This window comes from Ramularia collo-cygni (genome assembly GCF_900074925.1).
Source record: "Ramularia collo-cygni strain URUG2 genome assembly, contig: RCC_scaffold04, whole genome shotgun sequence".
NCBI lineage: Eukaryota > Fungi > Ascomycota > Dothideomycetes > Mycosphaerellales > Mycosphaerellaceae > Ramularia > Ramularia collo-cygni.
The window spans coordinates 893,622-908,666 of record NW_019716258.1 but is presented as its reverse complement, the minus strand read 5'-3'; the positions used below and the strand labels follow the sequence as shown (position 1 = coordinate 908,666).

The following is a 15,045-nucleotide window of genomic DNA, read 5'->3' as shown; positions in this document are numbered from 1 at the left end:
CAAGGGCTACAAGGAGGACGGATGGGGCATCATATACAAGTTGAGAGCCGCACGTCGTTCCGAAGATGAAGGGTTTCTTCCTCGAAGCTGTCTTAACTCTGCTAGCTCGAGACGATCGTCCCGCTATTATCTGCACACTGGAATGATTTCCCGACATTGCCGGCCTTGAATTGGTCGTTGATACTGATCACATTGGCGTAGGTGCCGCCAATGGTGACCAACAAGCCCAGAAGGAAGATGAGTAGGTGACAGATACAAGCAGTCCATCTTTTCAGCGTGCTCATTGGTGATATGTCGATGGTCGACGTTCGCTCTAGGGAGAACCACAACACAGCAGGCAAGCAGATCCCCAACGGTCCGAAGCCAAGGGCACCGATTAGAGAGACGAGCGAAGAGAATATCGGTACTGCCTCGGAAAGAATCCAGCCGACGAGGCCAACACCGTATGTGCACGAGAGCCAAACCGCCCAGTGCGTCTTCGTGTTCTCGGACAAATGTCTCGTTCCTCGCAACAGCTTGACGAATAGGCTCTTCGCAGCAACATGAACTAGAATCATGGCGCCAACTATCATGCCCGGAATGGCAATCGCATAAGCGATGATCTTGATGGTCGGTCCCGCAGATCCAAGAGCAGGAGATGCCACCCACTTCCCGCAGTACGCATACACTGTCAGAGCAAGGGAAAGATATGCGCTAGTCACCCATGCCATGCAGGTGTACATGCTTTTGAAGAAGTCTTGTGGTCGTTTCATCTCTGATATCACTGGGATGAAGCCGGAAGTGTTTGCTGATGAAGAGAAGATGGCCAGGGAAGCAGTCCATGCCGTTACGAATGTCGTCTCTTTTGGAGGCAAGGCAAGAAATCCAAGGTCAAAGTTGCCAGTTTGAGGAGCTGCTGCTGGCCGGACTGGGATGGTCACTGCAATGACGACTATCAAAATGGCTATCAGGATGGAGCCGAAGCCGATCCAGGTCAGCCAGCGGAGTTTGTGGATCCTTTGAATGCTGGCGACGGAAGAGACGACGAAAAATGACACGAAGCCGAAGATAATACTGCATGTGGCGTGGCTTGAAACGGCATTCAGGGCGACGGAGAGTCCCAGCATGGACACTCCAGAGATGAGGGCCCAAGTGATGAGGTATAGTGTGTCAGTCAGTTCTCTGACAATGTTTGCCATGCGAATCGAGCCTCCGAAACTGAGTGTCGCGATATATGTAGCGTCCGATATGGTGTGGATTGATGGATGGGCGATTTTGAACCGGCCCTGCACGATGTCAGTAGCTCTCCTGTCGCTGGCCAGGGAAGGAGGAACACATACTTGTACGTGGGCCATGTATGTGTTAAGAAGACCCCAGAAGACGATGAAGATTGAGCCTGCAACTGCGCCCAGCGTATACAGGGCTGCTGGGATTGACAATACCCCCGTTGCGAATGTCATCTTGATCATGAACACTGCTGCCGCCAGCCAACCCACGGTCCGGAACTTGAGACCATCTTCGCCGCCGAATACTTCAGCTTYAGCTTCGCCGTGTTTGAGTGAGACTGTGGCAATGTCTGTATTGTTCTCAGCGAGTGTACTACGAAGTTTTCAGGGAGTGTTGGTCATGAGAACAAGCGCAGTTCAGAAGTGCTCTGCGATACGAAGAAATGYCCAAACTATGACTTGGACTCGCGGCTCTCAGCTAGCCAGAGTATTGAGTCTCTCAAGTTGAGACTTCTCCAAGCCTTTTGCTTCGCTGCAGTACCGCGAATGGCTTGAAGGCGGCTCTTGGCGCATTCGATGGGAGGTGAAGCAGAATTGAAATTGCTTACCATTTGATGGGCGAGATGTTGAGGCTGAAGGAGCTTCTTCAGATTGACGGGATATGCTCATCACTCCTGGTCCTCGATACTGTTATGTCATCCAGAAGCGATGATGTTGAGTGCAGAAATCGATGTGGGTCCGTTACAAAACTCTGTTCTGGTAAAATCCCCATACATTTCGACCGGCCCTACTAGGAGCAACTGGCACCTTTTCGCCGCGACACCTCTTCGTCATGCCGGTGAGCCTTTTCAATATGCATGGTCAGAGGAGTAGATGAGTATTGTAAAAGTGGCATGGTAGACACCATTTCGGCACAGCGCGGAGATGTTCAAATGCTTCAGTGGTTCGTATTACTCGGCTGTCCACTCGTCGGCGACTGTAGTGCTCAGATGCGACACCAAAGGTCCAGCTGCTTGATAAAGCTCTTCTTCCAAAGCGGTAGCAATGTCAAAATACTTTTAAGTGCTGCTCAACCGAATATGAGATGAGATGGGGAGAAGKCGCACAGACCACTCGGCGATCTTCTTTTACCGACGTCGTCGACTCTCTCCTTTACAGTCGTCCGGCCAGCATCAACTCTACTACTTGTTCATACATGGAGCATTACCGACTGAAGGATACCTCTGATCTTCGCTGAAAATTGAAAGTCAAGAGCCTTCTATGAAAATCATTGCCAAAGCACAGCACTGAAATGCGTGAGCATGTAAAAAGGCAGCAGAAGATGATATAGAGCTGAATCATGACACACAGTCCCGTACCGTTTTTACCGTCGCTGGCCTTTTCCGGAAGGAGAACAGCTAGGTAACGAGACTCTGATAGCCTAGAGCATGAACGGTACACCGTTGCCACTACACGCCAGCTTATATCATACGCTGCTGGATTAGGAGAGCGAAAGCCGGTCCTTGGTACATTGGAATGCACACATCAGCCGGTAAAGTTCCAACTTGGCTGGTCCTTTTGACCGACCTTCATGGGCGAGCTGTAGCTCAGACATCCGTAGCTTCAATTCCGCCTTGCCCGTAAGGAATTGTAGCTTAGACCAATTCATCTTCAAGACAACGGCAAGCTCTCCATCCGCTCCAACAAATCCTCCCAGGTAATTCAGCCACCTTTCGAGATTGGCCCGGCAAGTTTCGTCATAAGGCCAACATATCTCAATCCGGAGCAGCTTCTCGTACGTGCCACTGCGCGATACTCCGAACCCGGCTTGTTGTGTAGCTGGTAGACTCGCCAGGTAGTGGATAATATTGTCAAAGTCGAAATTCAAGACTTGTGCAATGACTTCCTCCGCACAAAGGTGAAGATATCCAGTGACTTCTCTTCTCAATTGACGATTGACACATGCGAGCGGAGAATTGCTGAATGCATGTCCATCTTCTCCCAGGAAAATCGTACGCTTTTCTCTGCAAGTGAACGAGATAAAATTGGGCTCAACGCGCTTTGTCTCCCAGTCCAGATCATCGATAGCGGCCTGCTGCCTGCTACCAGTAGATGAGAGCCTTGGAGGAATGACTCTTCGATAGTTTTCTTGCCAATTCCTACGCTTAATGGGATCCTTTGGGGTGGGTAGGTACATTTCTGTCTTGCTATTCAATAAATATTCATAGATGAGTTCTCTGATCTCTGCTGGAAGTCGTAGGAAATGCGATTGATCCATTGTTAATTGTGGGATGCTTGGTATACAGGTCTGTCTCGCATTCGATCCTGTACAAGAAATTAGGAGGCTGTGCTACTTGTTTCTAGGCAAGCTGTCTTTGTGACTCATGCAACGCTTCTATATAAGCATACCTCCTTATTACGTCTCGTCTAGGACTCTGCTCCAGTATTGATAACGTTTCTGAATATATTTGTGAGCTAGCCATTCCAACACTGCCGACTTGGTCCATATGATGTCCTACGCGTTGATATCTAGAAAGAAAAGAGTCGCTAGTTGAGACATACCAACACCCATCTCTTGACGTGCATGCGGCCCCTACAGCGTGTGATCATCTTAGACCCGCGATTATCCTCAACGATATCAAGGCTGAAGGAAACGTTCGTATCCCGCAAAGGACTTTCGAACCAACGCCGGTAGGGTTCCAGGCGGGGAGGATGTCAAGCATGTCCAGGTCTGCTCAGGCACTCATTACCAGGTTGTTCGGGGTTGGCGTCCCCAATCAGGGCTTGTTCGAGTAAATCGTATGGGATAGACAATCGTGAAATGTGAGCTGGGTGAGATGGCAGCGTCGTTACGATTAAGCCCACAGTGCCGAACGAGCCGTCTCGGTTGTTTCGCGAGACATCCCTCAGGGGCTCTGGGTACGAGGGTTTGCAATCGCTATTGGTGTCGCGAGAGATGAGTGGATAAGCGAGCCGCGAGCAATGCGTTCGTCCCCAGCTCCACTTGTCTCCCCGGTCAACCGACTCATTGCAGTGCATTTATGGAAACAACAAGCGACATAATCTTTCCAAATGAAGAAGACCACCTACCTGGGCGCGAGAACAGATTTTGCCGAAAAAGAGATTTGATTGCCCTGAATTCATAAATGTCAATTCAAGCTTGTCGAAGAGAGCGATCGCACGGGACGGTCTGCAACATGCGAGAACCAGAATACGATTGTCAAAGTGCGCTACCTAGTTTGATCGTCGCTCAGTTGGTCTTTTTGACGATCCGTGATCCATGTGGGGGTGTTCCGGTGGGCGTTATGGGAGAACATTGCACTCTACTTGGCACACCAGCAACGGTGTGGGGCAAGAGTATCGAGGGCCAGTTATGCCTCGCTTGAGAGTCCGGGGAACAAAAGCCATAGCTTTATGTTCTGCATATCGTCGGATGTGGATGTGTTCCAAGACCTTCTCTACGGGGTATAAAGCTGGGGTAATGCATACCGGCTCTTGTGGATGGAAAGGTGTGCTTGCGAGATATCTGCCAGTAGCTCAACATTGGTAACCCAATCTATCGTCTTTCGGGCGTCACCTCTCCATCTTGTTGGTTGGTTGTAAACTTCTTGAACAGCATTATGTCTTTTGAAGGTAAAGGACCAGATCTGATCCGCGTGAGTGCGAAGACTTGGATTCTGGTTGGCGTAAGTGCGAGCGTCCACCGCTGGACAAGATTTCATTTGACGTGTCCCGATAGGCAGTCAACTTTGCGTACGTCGCGAATCTCACGGCGGTGGTGGCATCTGGCTTCCTCGCAACACCGCTCGGAACACTCTTCGCGGACTCACAGAATACGGTCTGGCTCGCGGTCTCCTTGAACATCCTTACATCAGCATTCGGCCCACCGATCAGCCAGATTGCAGACCTGTGGGGACGCAAATGGCCCCTGGTCACTGTCTTACTGAGCGGCGTCGTCGGCTCTGTGGTCGCCTCAAGAGCTCAGTCGCTCGACACAGTCATTGCAGGATTCTGCCTCATCGGTGTGGCCACGAGCAGCCAGCCTCTGCTACACGCTGTCGTATCCGAGGTCCTTCCGAGGGCTCAAAGACCTCTCGCTCAAGCTACTCTTCATGCCACTTCCGGTTTGGCCGCGTTCATTGGTATTTGCATGGGCGGTGCTCTGCTCCGATACGACCAGCTGGAAAACTACAGAATATACATGTATGTTCTCGTTGGCCTCTTCTCTCTGGCTGTAGCGGGCGTGTCACTGGGCTACAATCCACCCCGTCGGGAATTGGAGAAGGCGATGAGCACAAGAGAGAAGATTCAATCAATTGACTGGATAGGATCCTCGCTTCTGACGCCTGGCTTGGTCCTCTTTTCACTCGCCCTTGGCTGGTCCAGAAACCCCTACCAATGGTCAGACGCCCATATACTAGGCCCTTTCGTCACCGGAATTGCATGCTTGATTGCATTTGGCATATACGAATGGCGATTCACCGACAAAGGCCTCCTCCATCACGGCCTGTTCAGAATGGGGAGGAACTTCCCATTCGTCTTGGCTGTTGTCTTTGCGGAAGGTGTATCGTTCTTTGCTGCAAATCAATACTTCGCCTATCAGGTTGGCATGCTATTGAGCTTCGACCTCCTGATCGCAGGGCTCCATTACGGAGTCATGTTTCTCGCTGCCGTGATATTTTCAATGTTCGGAGGATGGTATTCGGTCCGGACCAAATCGGTGAAGAGCGTTGCCTGTCTGGGTATGACGGGCATGACAGTGTTCATGGTATGCATGGCGGCTGTATCACGAACTCAGACACCCGACGCGGCATATTGGATCCTCGCCGTGGTCCTCGGAGCGGGCATTGGTTTCATTCTCCCCACAGCCATGGTCATCGCTCAGCTGAGCACGCCGCTTGAATTAATCGCGGAGACGTCGGCACTCGTGGTGTCCGCAAGGTCAATGGGTGCCACGGTTGGCCTCGCCATCAATAGCGCTATCTTCACCAGCAGCATATCGACAGAACTACCGAAGCGAGTCGCAGCCGCCGTTCTTCCTCTAGGACTTCCTCCAACCTCACTCGGAGGTCTGATCGGCGCTCTGCAATCCAGGAATTCCGAGGCCATTTTCGCCGTTCCAGGTGTGACCCCTGAGATCGCCGGCGCTGCCGGGCATGCAATTTTGGAATCGTTTGCCATTAGTTTCAGATGGGTGTGGGTCTCTGCCGCGTGCTTCTGCGCAGTTTCCACGATAAGTAAGTCATCTCATCGGAAGGGAGATAATTCGAGACCCCTACTGATGTGACTCGACAGTGACATTCTTCTTGGTAAATCCGACCGAGGAGTTCACCGCTCATATCGACGCCCCCGCAGATGAAACAATTGTTGCCGCTCAAGCCAAGGCGGAGGGTATGCTCGGAGAGAGTGTAGCGAAGGCAGAGCATGTAGAAATCAAGCACTAGAGTCAGAGTGGGAACCTCGAAGACGAGCCATCAGGCGTGCAGCAAATACTCCGTCAAGCTGGTGTGAATCATTCCTGCTACAAGCTGTCAATCGGTGCCGTGACTTGATATGTGCAGGATGACCGTATAACCCTTGAAGGTGATTCGAGTGTGTAGAGCATGACATTGAATGGGAGACGAAGAACCAAGCTTGAATGTCTGATAGCGCTGGAACACTTCAACGTGGGCAGGATACATTGCCTGCGAGAGAGGAGACTTGGGTTGCGTGAAGATTCACAACGAAAGAAGATCGAAGGTACGACGTGCATCGCATCGCTCGAGTGGAGCCGCCGACTCATGAACAAATCGTTTGCATGACGCCCACTGTGGATGTTGATAAATCTTTCAAGGCAGGAATCCCTCCCTCCCAAGGTTTCCCAGCTGCCATTGTGATGGATTGCTTTGCTCGGCGAAACGCCTGCGATTCCTTGCGAGTGATCAGGTCCCATTGCACTTACCGTGGATCCGCTTAAAGCGAGGCGGAAACGCTGTCGGCTTCGATTGTACGAGCGATGAGGTGCGTTTGACGGATGTCGAATATCAGTGATGTACGGGAGCGGGCAACTGCAGACCGCCTATTCCGGTCGCCTTGCTTCGGATCTCCGCAACAGTGACCTGCACTTTCATTGCCTCCAGTGAGGCTGGCTTGCTACGGAATGGAATGTCGTCTTGATGTCGTTGCAGATGGATGGACGCTGGGCCGGAAAATCCCATACCAGCTCCACGCCGAATCATCTCGTAAAAGCTCGTACCGCCTCAGCAAAGTCAAATGTCGGACTCGGAGTGCCACGCGGAACACGAACATGGATCCTTCAACCTTGCTCTTCATCACGCGACGTGGAAACAATCAGGCGTAATGTCTTGCTAGGGTTACTTGCTGTGTGTCCTATGATTCAATCATCTCCCGCCTTCACAAACGAGACGATTCTTACCGCCTGATCTGTGCTATCACCAACGCCATATCCGCCTGTTGGCGTCGCCGACCGAGGCGTGTCCTCATACCTGTCTGGAAGAGGTGCGTAATATCTCGGACAAGGATGAAGCCTCGGGTGTCTGCGATCTAGCTGCGAATGTGAACAGCTCTCAAKGCGCATGAAGACCTCGCGGTGCGGACGTCAGAGACACAAGATGATGGACGACGAAGGCTTACATCTGTTGCGCCATGAACGAGGCATTGGTCGCAAGTGGCCAGCCGTGAAGACTTGATATCGCTCATGGGGAGAGCAAGTGTTCCCATCTGCTTGATGGCCGACGCTGTTGGATCGCTCACGGCTGCGCCAATCGTTCGGCGAGATAATCCGCGCGCACAWACCGCAGTTCGGTATTGACGCGTAGTGACCGGAAGAGGCTGCACTTCGGCTTCGTTTGGCTCATGGAAATCTCTCGACGACATCGCTTCCGGATTTGCAGCTCGAAGAACCGAGAGATAGGTAGGTTCCCTGTTTTTCCTTCTCTGCAGTACCCTTTTCCGAATTATCCAATTTGCGTTTCGGCATTCGACCATGGCAGCCGAAGACGTCGAGGCAAGTCTTCCTGCTTCCGAAGGATCCAATGGAGAGCGTGCAAGCAGCGACCACCACAGCAAGCATTGTTCCAGCAAGGAGCTCCCCAGCGACGAGGTGCTTGACGACAGAGATGCCTTCAAGGTAGCATGGACCGAGAATGATCCTCGGAACCCAATGAATTGGTCCAGCTTGTACAGAGCTTGGCTGGCCTTTCAATTGGCAATGCTGTCATTTGTTGGCTCATTTGGCGCCTCGATCATGTCACCCGCTCAGGGCCAGATTGCCGTCTACCTGCATCTGCCACGGGATACCGCCGTGCTGGCCGTCTCGCTGTACGTCCTTGGCTTCGCATTTGGGTCCATGCTCTGGGCTCCGCTGGCGGAAGTCCATGGCCGCAAACTCTCAATCATTCCCGCCATGTTCGTTGCCGCAATGTTCGAGATCGGGACGGCCACGAGCACGACTGCTGCGGCGGTTTTCGCGACAAGGTTCCTGGCCGGCGTTTTCGCCTCTGCATCGATAAGCAATACTGCAGCTGCCATCGGAGACTTCTACAGCGCAAGGAAGAGGGGCATCCCGATGGCATTGATGTCAATATGCATTGTTGGCGGACCTTGTCTTGCTCCGCTCGTGGGCGCTTCTATTGCGGCAAATTCCAAGATGGGATGGAGATGTACGATGCTCGGATCGAAGCCGGAGAATGCAGGCTGACAACTGTAGGGACGGCGTATATGCATGCTATCATGACTCTCTTCCTGATTGGAGTCTCCCAGCTTTGCCTCCCCGAGACATATCACCCAGTGCTCCTCAGACGTGAAGCTCGTCGGCTGCGGAAGGTGACTGGTGACAGCAGACATTGGCATCCGCAGGAGCAAGAGAAGATCAAGTTGAGCAATGTGGTGACGAAATACATCGGGCGACCGGGACGGTATGTTCTTCTCACGCATCACAAAGCTGTCGTGTCGGCGCAGGGATCGGCCAAGCTAATCACTCATTCTCCACAGCATGCTTTTCACGGAACCGATGGTGGCCTGTATCTCAGTCTATGCCTCGTATGTCTTTGGCTTGCTCTTCTTCCTGGTTCAGTCGTTTGTTGTCGTGTTCCACGACATACGCGGATATTCAATCATCGTATCGACCCTCCCATTTATAGGGATGCTCATCGGTATCTTCTTTGCGCTTGTCATCAATCTAGCCAACCAAGGCCCATACGCAAAGGCTGTGAGTAATAACAAAGGGCGACCGGTACCCGAAGCCCGACTTCCTCCGATGCTGCTTGGAGGCGTGCTTTTCTCGACGGGCATGCTCTTCTTCGGCTGGACCTCTGGCCCGCAGTATCACTGGATTCTGCCCACCATTGCAGCTGGCGAGTACACTGTCTCTCATGTGTCGAAGTCTTTCACTCATTTGGTTGACAGGATTTCTTGGTGCCGGCTTCAATGTCGTCTTTCAGCAATGCCTCAATTTCCTTGCCGACACATATGGACCCTGTACGTATCATGATCAAGGCACGACTCTCTTGCTTCTGACACGGTGACTCTAGATACAGCGAGTGCGATGTCGGTTAGCACGGTTCTTCGTTCGGTTCTCGGATGTACATTGCCTCTTGCTGCGGGCCCGATGTTCACTGCCATCGGAGTGGGTCCTGGTTGTAGTCTTCTCGGAGGGCTGTCCTGTCTTGCATTGCCCGTTCCTCTCATCTTCATGAAGTATGGGTTGAAGTTGAGGAAAATGTCGAAATTTGCGCCGGTTCCCGAGGACTGAACCGCGAAACATTACACGATATCCTTAAGAGACCGCATTTGTAGTAAAGTGGCTTCGGCGCGAGAGGCCAAGTAAATCGATGCGAGAAAGATAAAAAAATAAAACGGGAGAAATAATTAACGAAAAAGAGAGAGCTAGAACTAGAAGTCGACGCGAGAGGCTAAGTAAATCGACGCGAGAGGCTAAGTAAATCGACGCGAGAGAGATAACAATTTAAAACGAGATAAATAATAGAGCGAGATGATTTTTATCTAGTAATATATAAATATTCTCTACTATAGGTTAGGAATTTTAGAAACTAAATCTAGGGCTATAGGCGCTATAGACGTTTCCGCGGAGTTTTAGCCGATTATAGTAGCTAAGATAGCTAAAACTCCGTTTAAACGCCTATAGCGCTTATAGCCTTTTTATATATTCTATAATATAGGCGACTAAAGAGACGTTCGTAAGTAGTTAGAATTAAAATAAGTACTTAAACTAAGGAGGTAAGAAGTCTTAAGAAGTAAGATAACTAAGTATAAGTTATACTAACTTAGTATTATAAAGTAACCCTATATAGAATAGCCGTATAAAGAAGTATAGAGGCGGGCTATTCTATAATATTACTCTCCTCCTCTTAAGCGTAAGTACGAGTAAGCGTATTAAAAAGAATTATATAAGTATAGGTATAGGCGATTTATAGTAAGGCGAACTATACGACTAATATACTTTAATCGAGTAGTAGTATATAAGAACTATACTCGTAGGCTATACTTATAGGCTACTTACGTAAGGATATAGTAATAGAAATATTATAAGAGAGTTATAGATAGGCTTAGATATAGTAAGTTTATAAAGTTAATATTACTTAGAGAGCGGAGGGCTCTTAAGGTAGGGCTCTATATAAGGGCCTTCTAGCCTAATTTAGGCCTATATAAGCTTAGCGTCGTAACTAAGCCTATAAGTCTATAAACTAGTAGTATAGCTTTCCTAATATTATCCCCCTTCTTAGAATAGCCTATTCTTAGTACTATTATTTAACTCGGTAGTAATTAGATACTTAATTAAGTAATTATATATAAACGCGTACGCATAAGGCTATTATAGGCCTAAATCGACCCTTTATAACTTATATTTTACTTATAACTTATAGCGTAGCGGCTATATAAGGTAAACCTTTACTATAGCCTCTATATACGCGAATAAAACTTAAACTCGCTACCCTTATTTATTCTTATCTAATTAATAACCTTTATCTTTAAATACTCGTTTTACCGGATATTCTTCTCTCTTACCCTTAGCTAGTAAGTTCTACTCTAATTCGGATATAAATTATTACTAACTATTAGTAGTATCGTCGATTAATAGCCTTACGAGTACTAATCTTTTCCTCTCACTATCTGCTGCTCTCGATCGACTTCTTGAGCTCCAGCAAGCGGAATGGGCAGACCGTTGCGTCGAAAAGCCCGATCTTTACGATATCTTGGAAGTTCATCACGACCACGATCCTGTTCTCCAACAATTCTGGAAGGAAGTTAGGGCAAAACCAGTATGGGGTAGACCGGGAGCAATTGGAACGTGGTCAGCGTGTGTTCTATCGTTTCGCTGCCGCCAACGTCCTGGGATTTGCGTTTCAAGGATTCAATGGGGAGAGTGCGGTAGCATTTGGGCCCGCTGAAGTACTTATAAGGACTGGAGGTTTGACGACTCGCATTCTTCTCCAAAGGGCTCGAAGGACTTTTCAATGGCTGATCGAGGTAACAAGCTGTATAGCGGCGATTCAACCAGACGGCAAGGGTCATACCTCAAGAGTGCGCATTCGACTTCTGCATGCAAGTGTTCGCAAACGCATCATGCAGATTGCCGAGAGCCGACCCGGATACTTCAATGTTGCAAAGTACGGGGGTCCCGGTCAACACTTACGACTCAATCCTCACCTTGACCTCCTTCTGTTGTAATCCTCTTTGGATCCAGCTACCAAGGCTTGGGCTGCACGTCAATCAGACCGACGCCGAAGATTATGTGGCGTTGTGGAGATACCTGGGCACTATACTTGGGCTTCCCGTGGAACACTTCCTGACGGCACACGAGGCGAGAAAGACCATGCTCTCTCAGTCCATCCAATCAAAGGCACCGAGCAAGGCATCTAGGACCATTGCCCGGTCCTTTGTCACAACATTGACGAATTTGGACGGAGTTCGCCTCTCAGGCGGCTTTGTTTAAACCGGCTTCACGGTCCTGAACCCTCAAAAGCTGTGTGATGGACTCGGACTCGGAGGCGGGACCTTGCTCTCGTATGCAGCCTTCAAGGGCTTGGTGTGGATGCTGAGGGCTGTTGCGGCCCTACAGCAGACGAATCCAAAGCTAGATGCAGTTGTAATCGAGGTCAGTATTCGAGCAGTCGTCAGACGGCGATGCTAACGATTACCAGAAGTCTAGAACCATTCTTGCGAAGAGCGTTGGTAGCAGCAAATGGCAATTACAGAGTCATAGACTCAAGCATGTCTCGGGCGTGCAGCAGCAGCGAAACAACGAGCTCCAACAAGGTTTCTATGTTATCGAGACAGCTCTGATTGTCGTCTTCATCAGTTTCTGCACAGCTGCTGTGCTAGGGCTTAGTGGTCGTCGCAGCCTATAGATAGGAGCAGCATTGAATATTACTATAGCATAGCCTTTAAGTAGAATATATGATACGGAGAAATATAGAAACAAGGCAGCATGATGTTAATTAGAGCGGTTCAAGTGAGAAAGGTAGACATTGTTTAACACCGATGCAAGGAGTTCGGTAGGGTCACGCAGAGAGATATCGACTTGATAATCTGATGTAAATGGTGATTATGCTGATTCCTACAGCAGCTGCATGGCTGATTACTACCAGATGGAGACAATCAACCTTGTTCATCGCGTCAAATGGCTTTGCAGCTAGAGATTGTGGCACGCATCAAGTCTCGAGCTCTTCGCGGATTAGATAGCGCCCCAATTGCGCATAGACACATAGACACACATAAACACAGGGCCTTGGGTCAACTTAGGGTAGCACAAGATACGAACAACTATCCTTTCCACGTGGTTATAAAGTAGATCTTAATCTCTAGGTACCAGGGCTTCTAGTGCAATGTCCACATGTCCTGTAATATTCTCTAAGATAAGCACTCCTCGATAGAAGTAGGGTTCTACTAACACTTGATTTTTCCATTCATCTTCTCTCGCCGACCTACTCTCGATCGTACGGTCCATAGCGGAAAATAAAGCGCAGAAAGGAAAGAATGCAGCATTTATAGAAATAAGTTCCATGCGTATCCATGACAGAAAGCTTCCAAGTCAGTACTGTCGGCAACCTCGGGGTCACGATATCTGGAGAGTGTTGGTCCGGATGAAGTCGAGCGAATGGTACGCACAGATGACGCCAGTAGCGACTCGATCCCGTCCTTCTTTCGACAGCTGTTACTATTGCCACCAACGTTTCAACTGGGGCTAGTTTAACAGAATTGCCTTTTGGAGCAGTAGAGAGTGCTGGTATATATCCGGAGTGGCAATGTGCTTCTCGCAGCTTACACTAGTTCTAAATTAGTTAGGCGGAGCACATGTAATTCTGCGAAGGCGTACCAAGATTGCAGGACGCTTTGAATGTTACTTTGTGAATCTTGACTCGATTGTGCGACATCTTTGACATGACTAGAACTACGAGCTTTGGGTATCCGACACTTAAATGAGGCCTCCTCCCAGAGACTGCCACCTCTTCTTGAACTCTTGCTATGGCCCAAGTTCTTGTGCAAATGCCAAACCTCTTCACCTCATTCCTACAGGATGAACCACCGTTCAACAAGCACTACAACGAAGTCCGCGAACAGTCTGAGCAAGCTGCTATCAGGTAATACCGGCGTAGGAGATTGTGTAGTGGAGTGCTAAGCGAACAAAGTGGCTGCCAGCTCGGATCAAATACTGCGAACGCTATCAGAAAATGTAACTTCGCATTTTTCGCGGCAATTATGGCCCCTGAAGCCTCGAAAGATCGTTTCCGGACAATCTGCGACTGGGGAAACTGGATCTTTCCATTCGACGATCTATTCGATGACGGCGATTTAAAGACGGATTACGAGCGGGCTCGAACGATGCTTGATGGTCTACGAGCATCTTTCGGCGAAGATCACGTCGAAAAACCCAGTCTCCCGTTATTGGAGTTTCACGCCGGAATCTGGCAGCGCATAGCACGATCTCATCTCGGTGGTGTGCAAAATCGGTATCAACACGCAATGGAGGACTATTCTTGTGGAGTCCTGGCACAGGTTCGAATGGTGGGCAATGGCACCGTTCCTACACAGAGCGAGGTGTTCTGCTCCAGGAGGAAATCGATTTGTGTCAAGGCACTTTTTGCCTTGGTAGAATACGGCCATGCGCTCGAACTTCCGCAACAGTTGTTCAAGCTTCCTACCATACAGGCGCTGACTAAGGCAGCCGTAGATGTGATCCTTCTGCACAACGACATATTGTCATACCAGAAAGAGGAGTCTGAAGGCGTGACGCACAACGTGATRGCAGCTTTACGTCGACATGGTCTGGCAGCGCAAAGTGCTATTGACCGTGTCGCATCTGATACAGAGCATTCCGTGCTTTGCTTGCTCGATGCTCTTACACAACTGCCCAATGAGGAATCGCCGCTTGGGGCGGCCGCGAAGTCATACAGCACCGCAGTTAAAGATGTTGTGAAAGCCAACCTGTACTGGAGCTTTGCCACGGAGAGGTTTTTGAACAAGCAAGACATGGACGCGATTCGACATGGTGGGCCGATCAGAGTGCTCGCTCGGCCTCTCTTCTTGCGCAGCCCGTAGCGCCTGTTCCAGAGAGTTGTAGGCTCAATGTGCGAACCTCTCAAGGGGGTGTATGTAGAACTTGCATCAATGTACCTTCATTGATTACGAATGGTGTGTTATGTTGTCTAATATTATGCTGTTCTTTCTACCTATGCACAGATCTTCTGTTCGTCCGAGCTGTCCCTAGGCGTTGACCTTACATCTATAACTACTCTCGTCTGATGCCTTGACTCAAGATTTTTCCAAAACTGGTTGTTTGCGAGTGTGATAGGGGTAGTTAGAACAAACGTTAATGCTAGTTATTGCTACCTTCCGGAAC

At 49.6% G+C, this 15,045-nt stretch overlaps 5 protein-coding genes; 3 read left to right on the top strand and 2 right to left on the bottom strand.

Moving 5' to 3' along the window:
* Positions 1 to 101: 101 nt before the first annotated feature.
* RCC_03453 (related to neutral amino acid permease) lies at positions 102 to 1,874 on the bottom strand (the record flags this gene model as incomplete). XM_023768739.1 has 3 exons in its annotated part: positions 102 to 1,265; positions 1,320 to 1,555; positions 1,814 to 1,874. 3 exons carry the CDS (start codon positions 1,872 to 1,874, stop codon positions 102 to 104), a joined length of 1,461 nt encoding a protein of 486 aa, XP_023624507.1.
* Positions 1,875 to 2,685: 811 nt separating this feature from the next.
* RCC_03452 (uncharacterized protein) lies at positions 2,686 to 3,462 on the bottom strand (the record flags this gene model as incomplete). The annotated part of the gene is made up of 1 exon (XM_023768738.1): positions 2,686 to 3,462. One exon carries the CDS (start codon positions 3,460 to 3,462, stop codon positions 2,686 to 2,688), a length of 777 nt encoding a protein of 258 aa, XP_023624506.1.
* Positions 3,463 to 4,804: 1,342 nt separating this feature from the next.
* On the top strand, positions 4,805 to 6,628 carry RCC_03451 (related to potential drug facilitator PEP5; the record flags this gene model as incomplete). XM_023768737.1 has 3 exons in its annotated part: positions 4,805 to 4,870; positions 4,924 to 6,421; positions 6,480 to 6,628. The coding sequence occupies 3 exons, from the start codon at positions 4,805 to 4,807 to the stop codon at positions 6,626 to 6,628; spliced, it is 1,713 nt and encodes a 570-aa protein (XP_023624505.1).
* A 1,541-nt stretch (positions 6,629 to 8,169) lies between these two features.
* Positions 8,170 to 9,936, top strand: RCC_03450 (related to benomyl/methotrexate resistance protein; the record flags this gene model as incomplete). XM_023768736.1 has 5 exons in its annotated part: positions 8,170 to 8,845; positions 8,893 to 9,100; positions 9,177 to 9,538; positions 9,591 to 9,662; positions 9,716 to 9,936. The coding sequence occupies 5 exons, from the start codon at positions 8,170 to 8,172 to the stop codon at positions 9,934 to 9,936; spliced, it is 1,539 nt and encodes a 512-aa protein (XP_023624504.1).
* A 3,734-nt stretch (positions 9,937 to 13,670) lies between these two features.
* Positions 13,671 to 14,744, top strand: RCC_03449 (uncharacterized protein; the record flags this gene model as incomplete). XM_023768735.1 has 2 exons in its annotated part: positions 13,671 to 13,786; positions 13,835 to 14,744. The coding sequence occupies 2 exons, from the start codon at positions 13,671 to 13,673 to the stop codon at positions 14,742 to 14,744; spliced, it is 1,026 nt and encodes a 341-aa protein (XP_023624503.1).
* Positions 14,745 to 15,045: the final 301 nt, after the last annotated feature.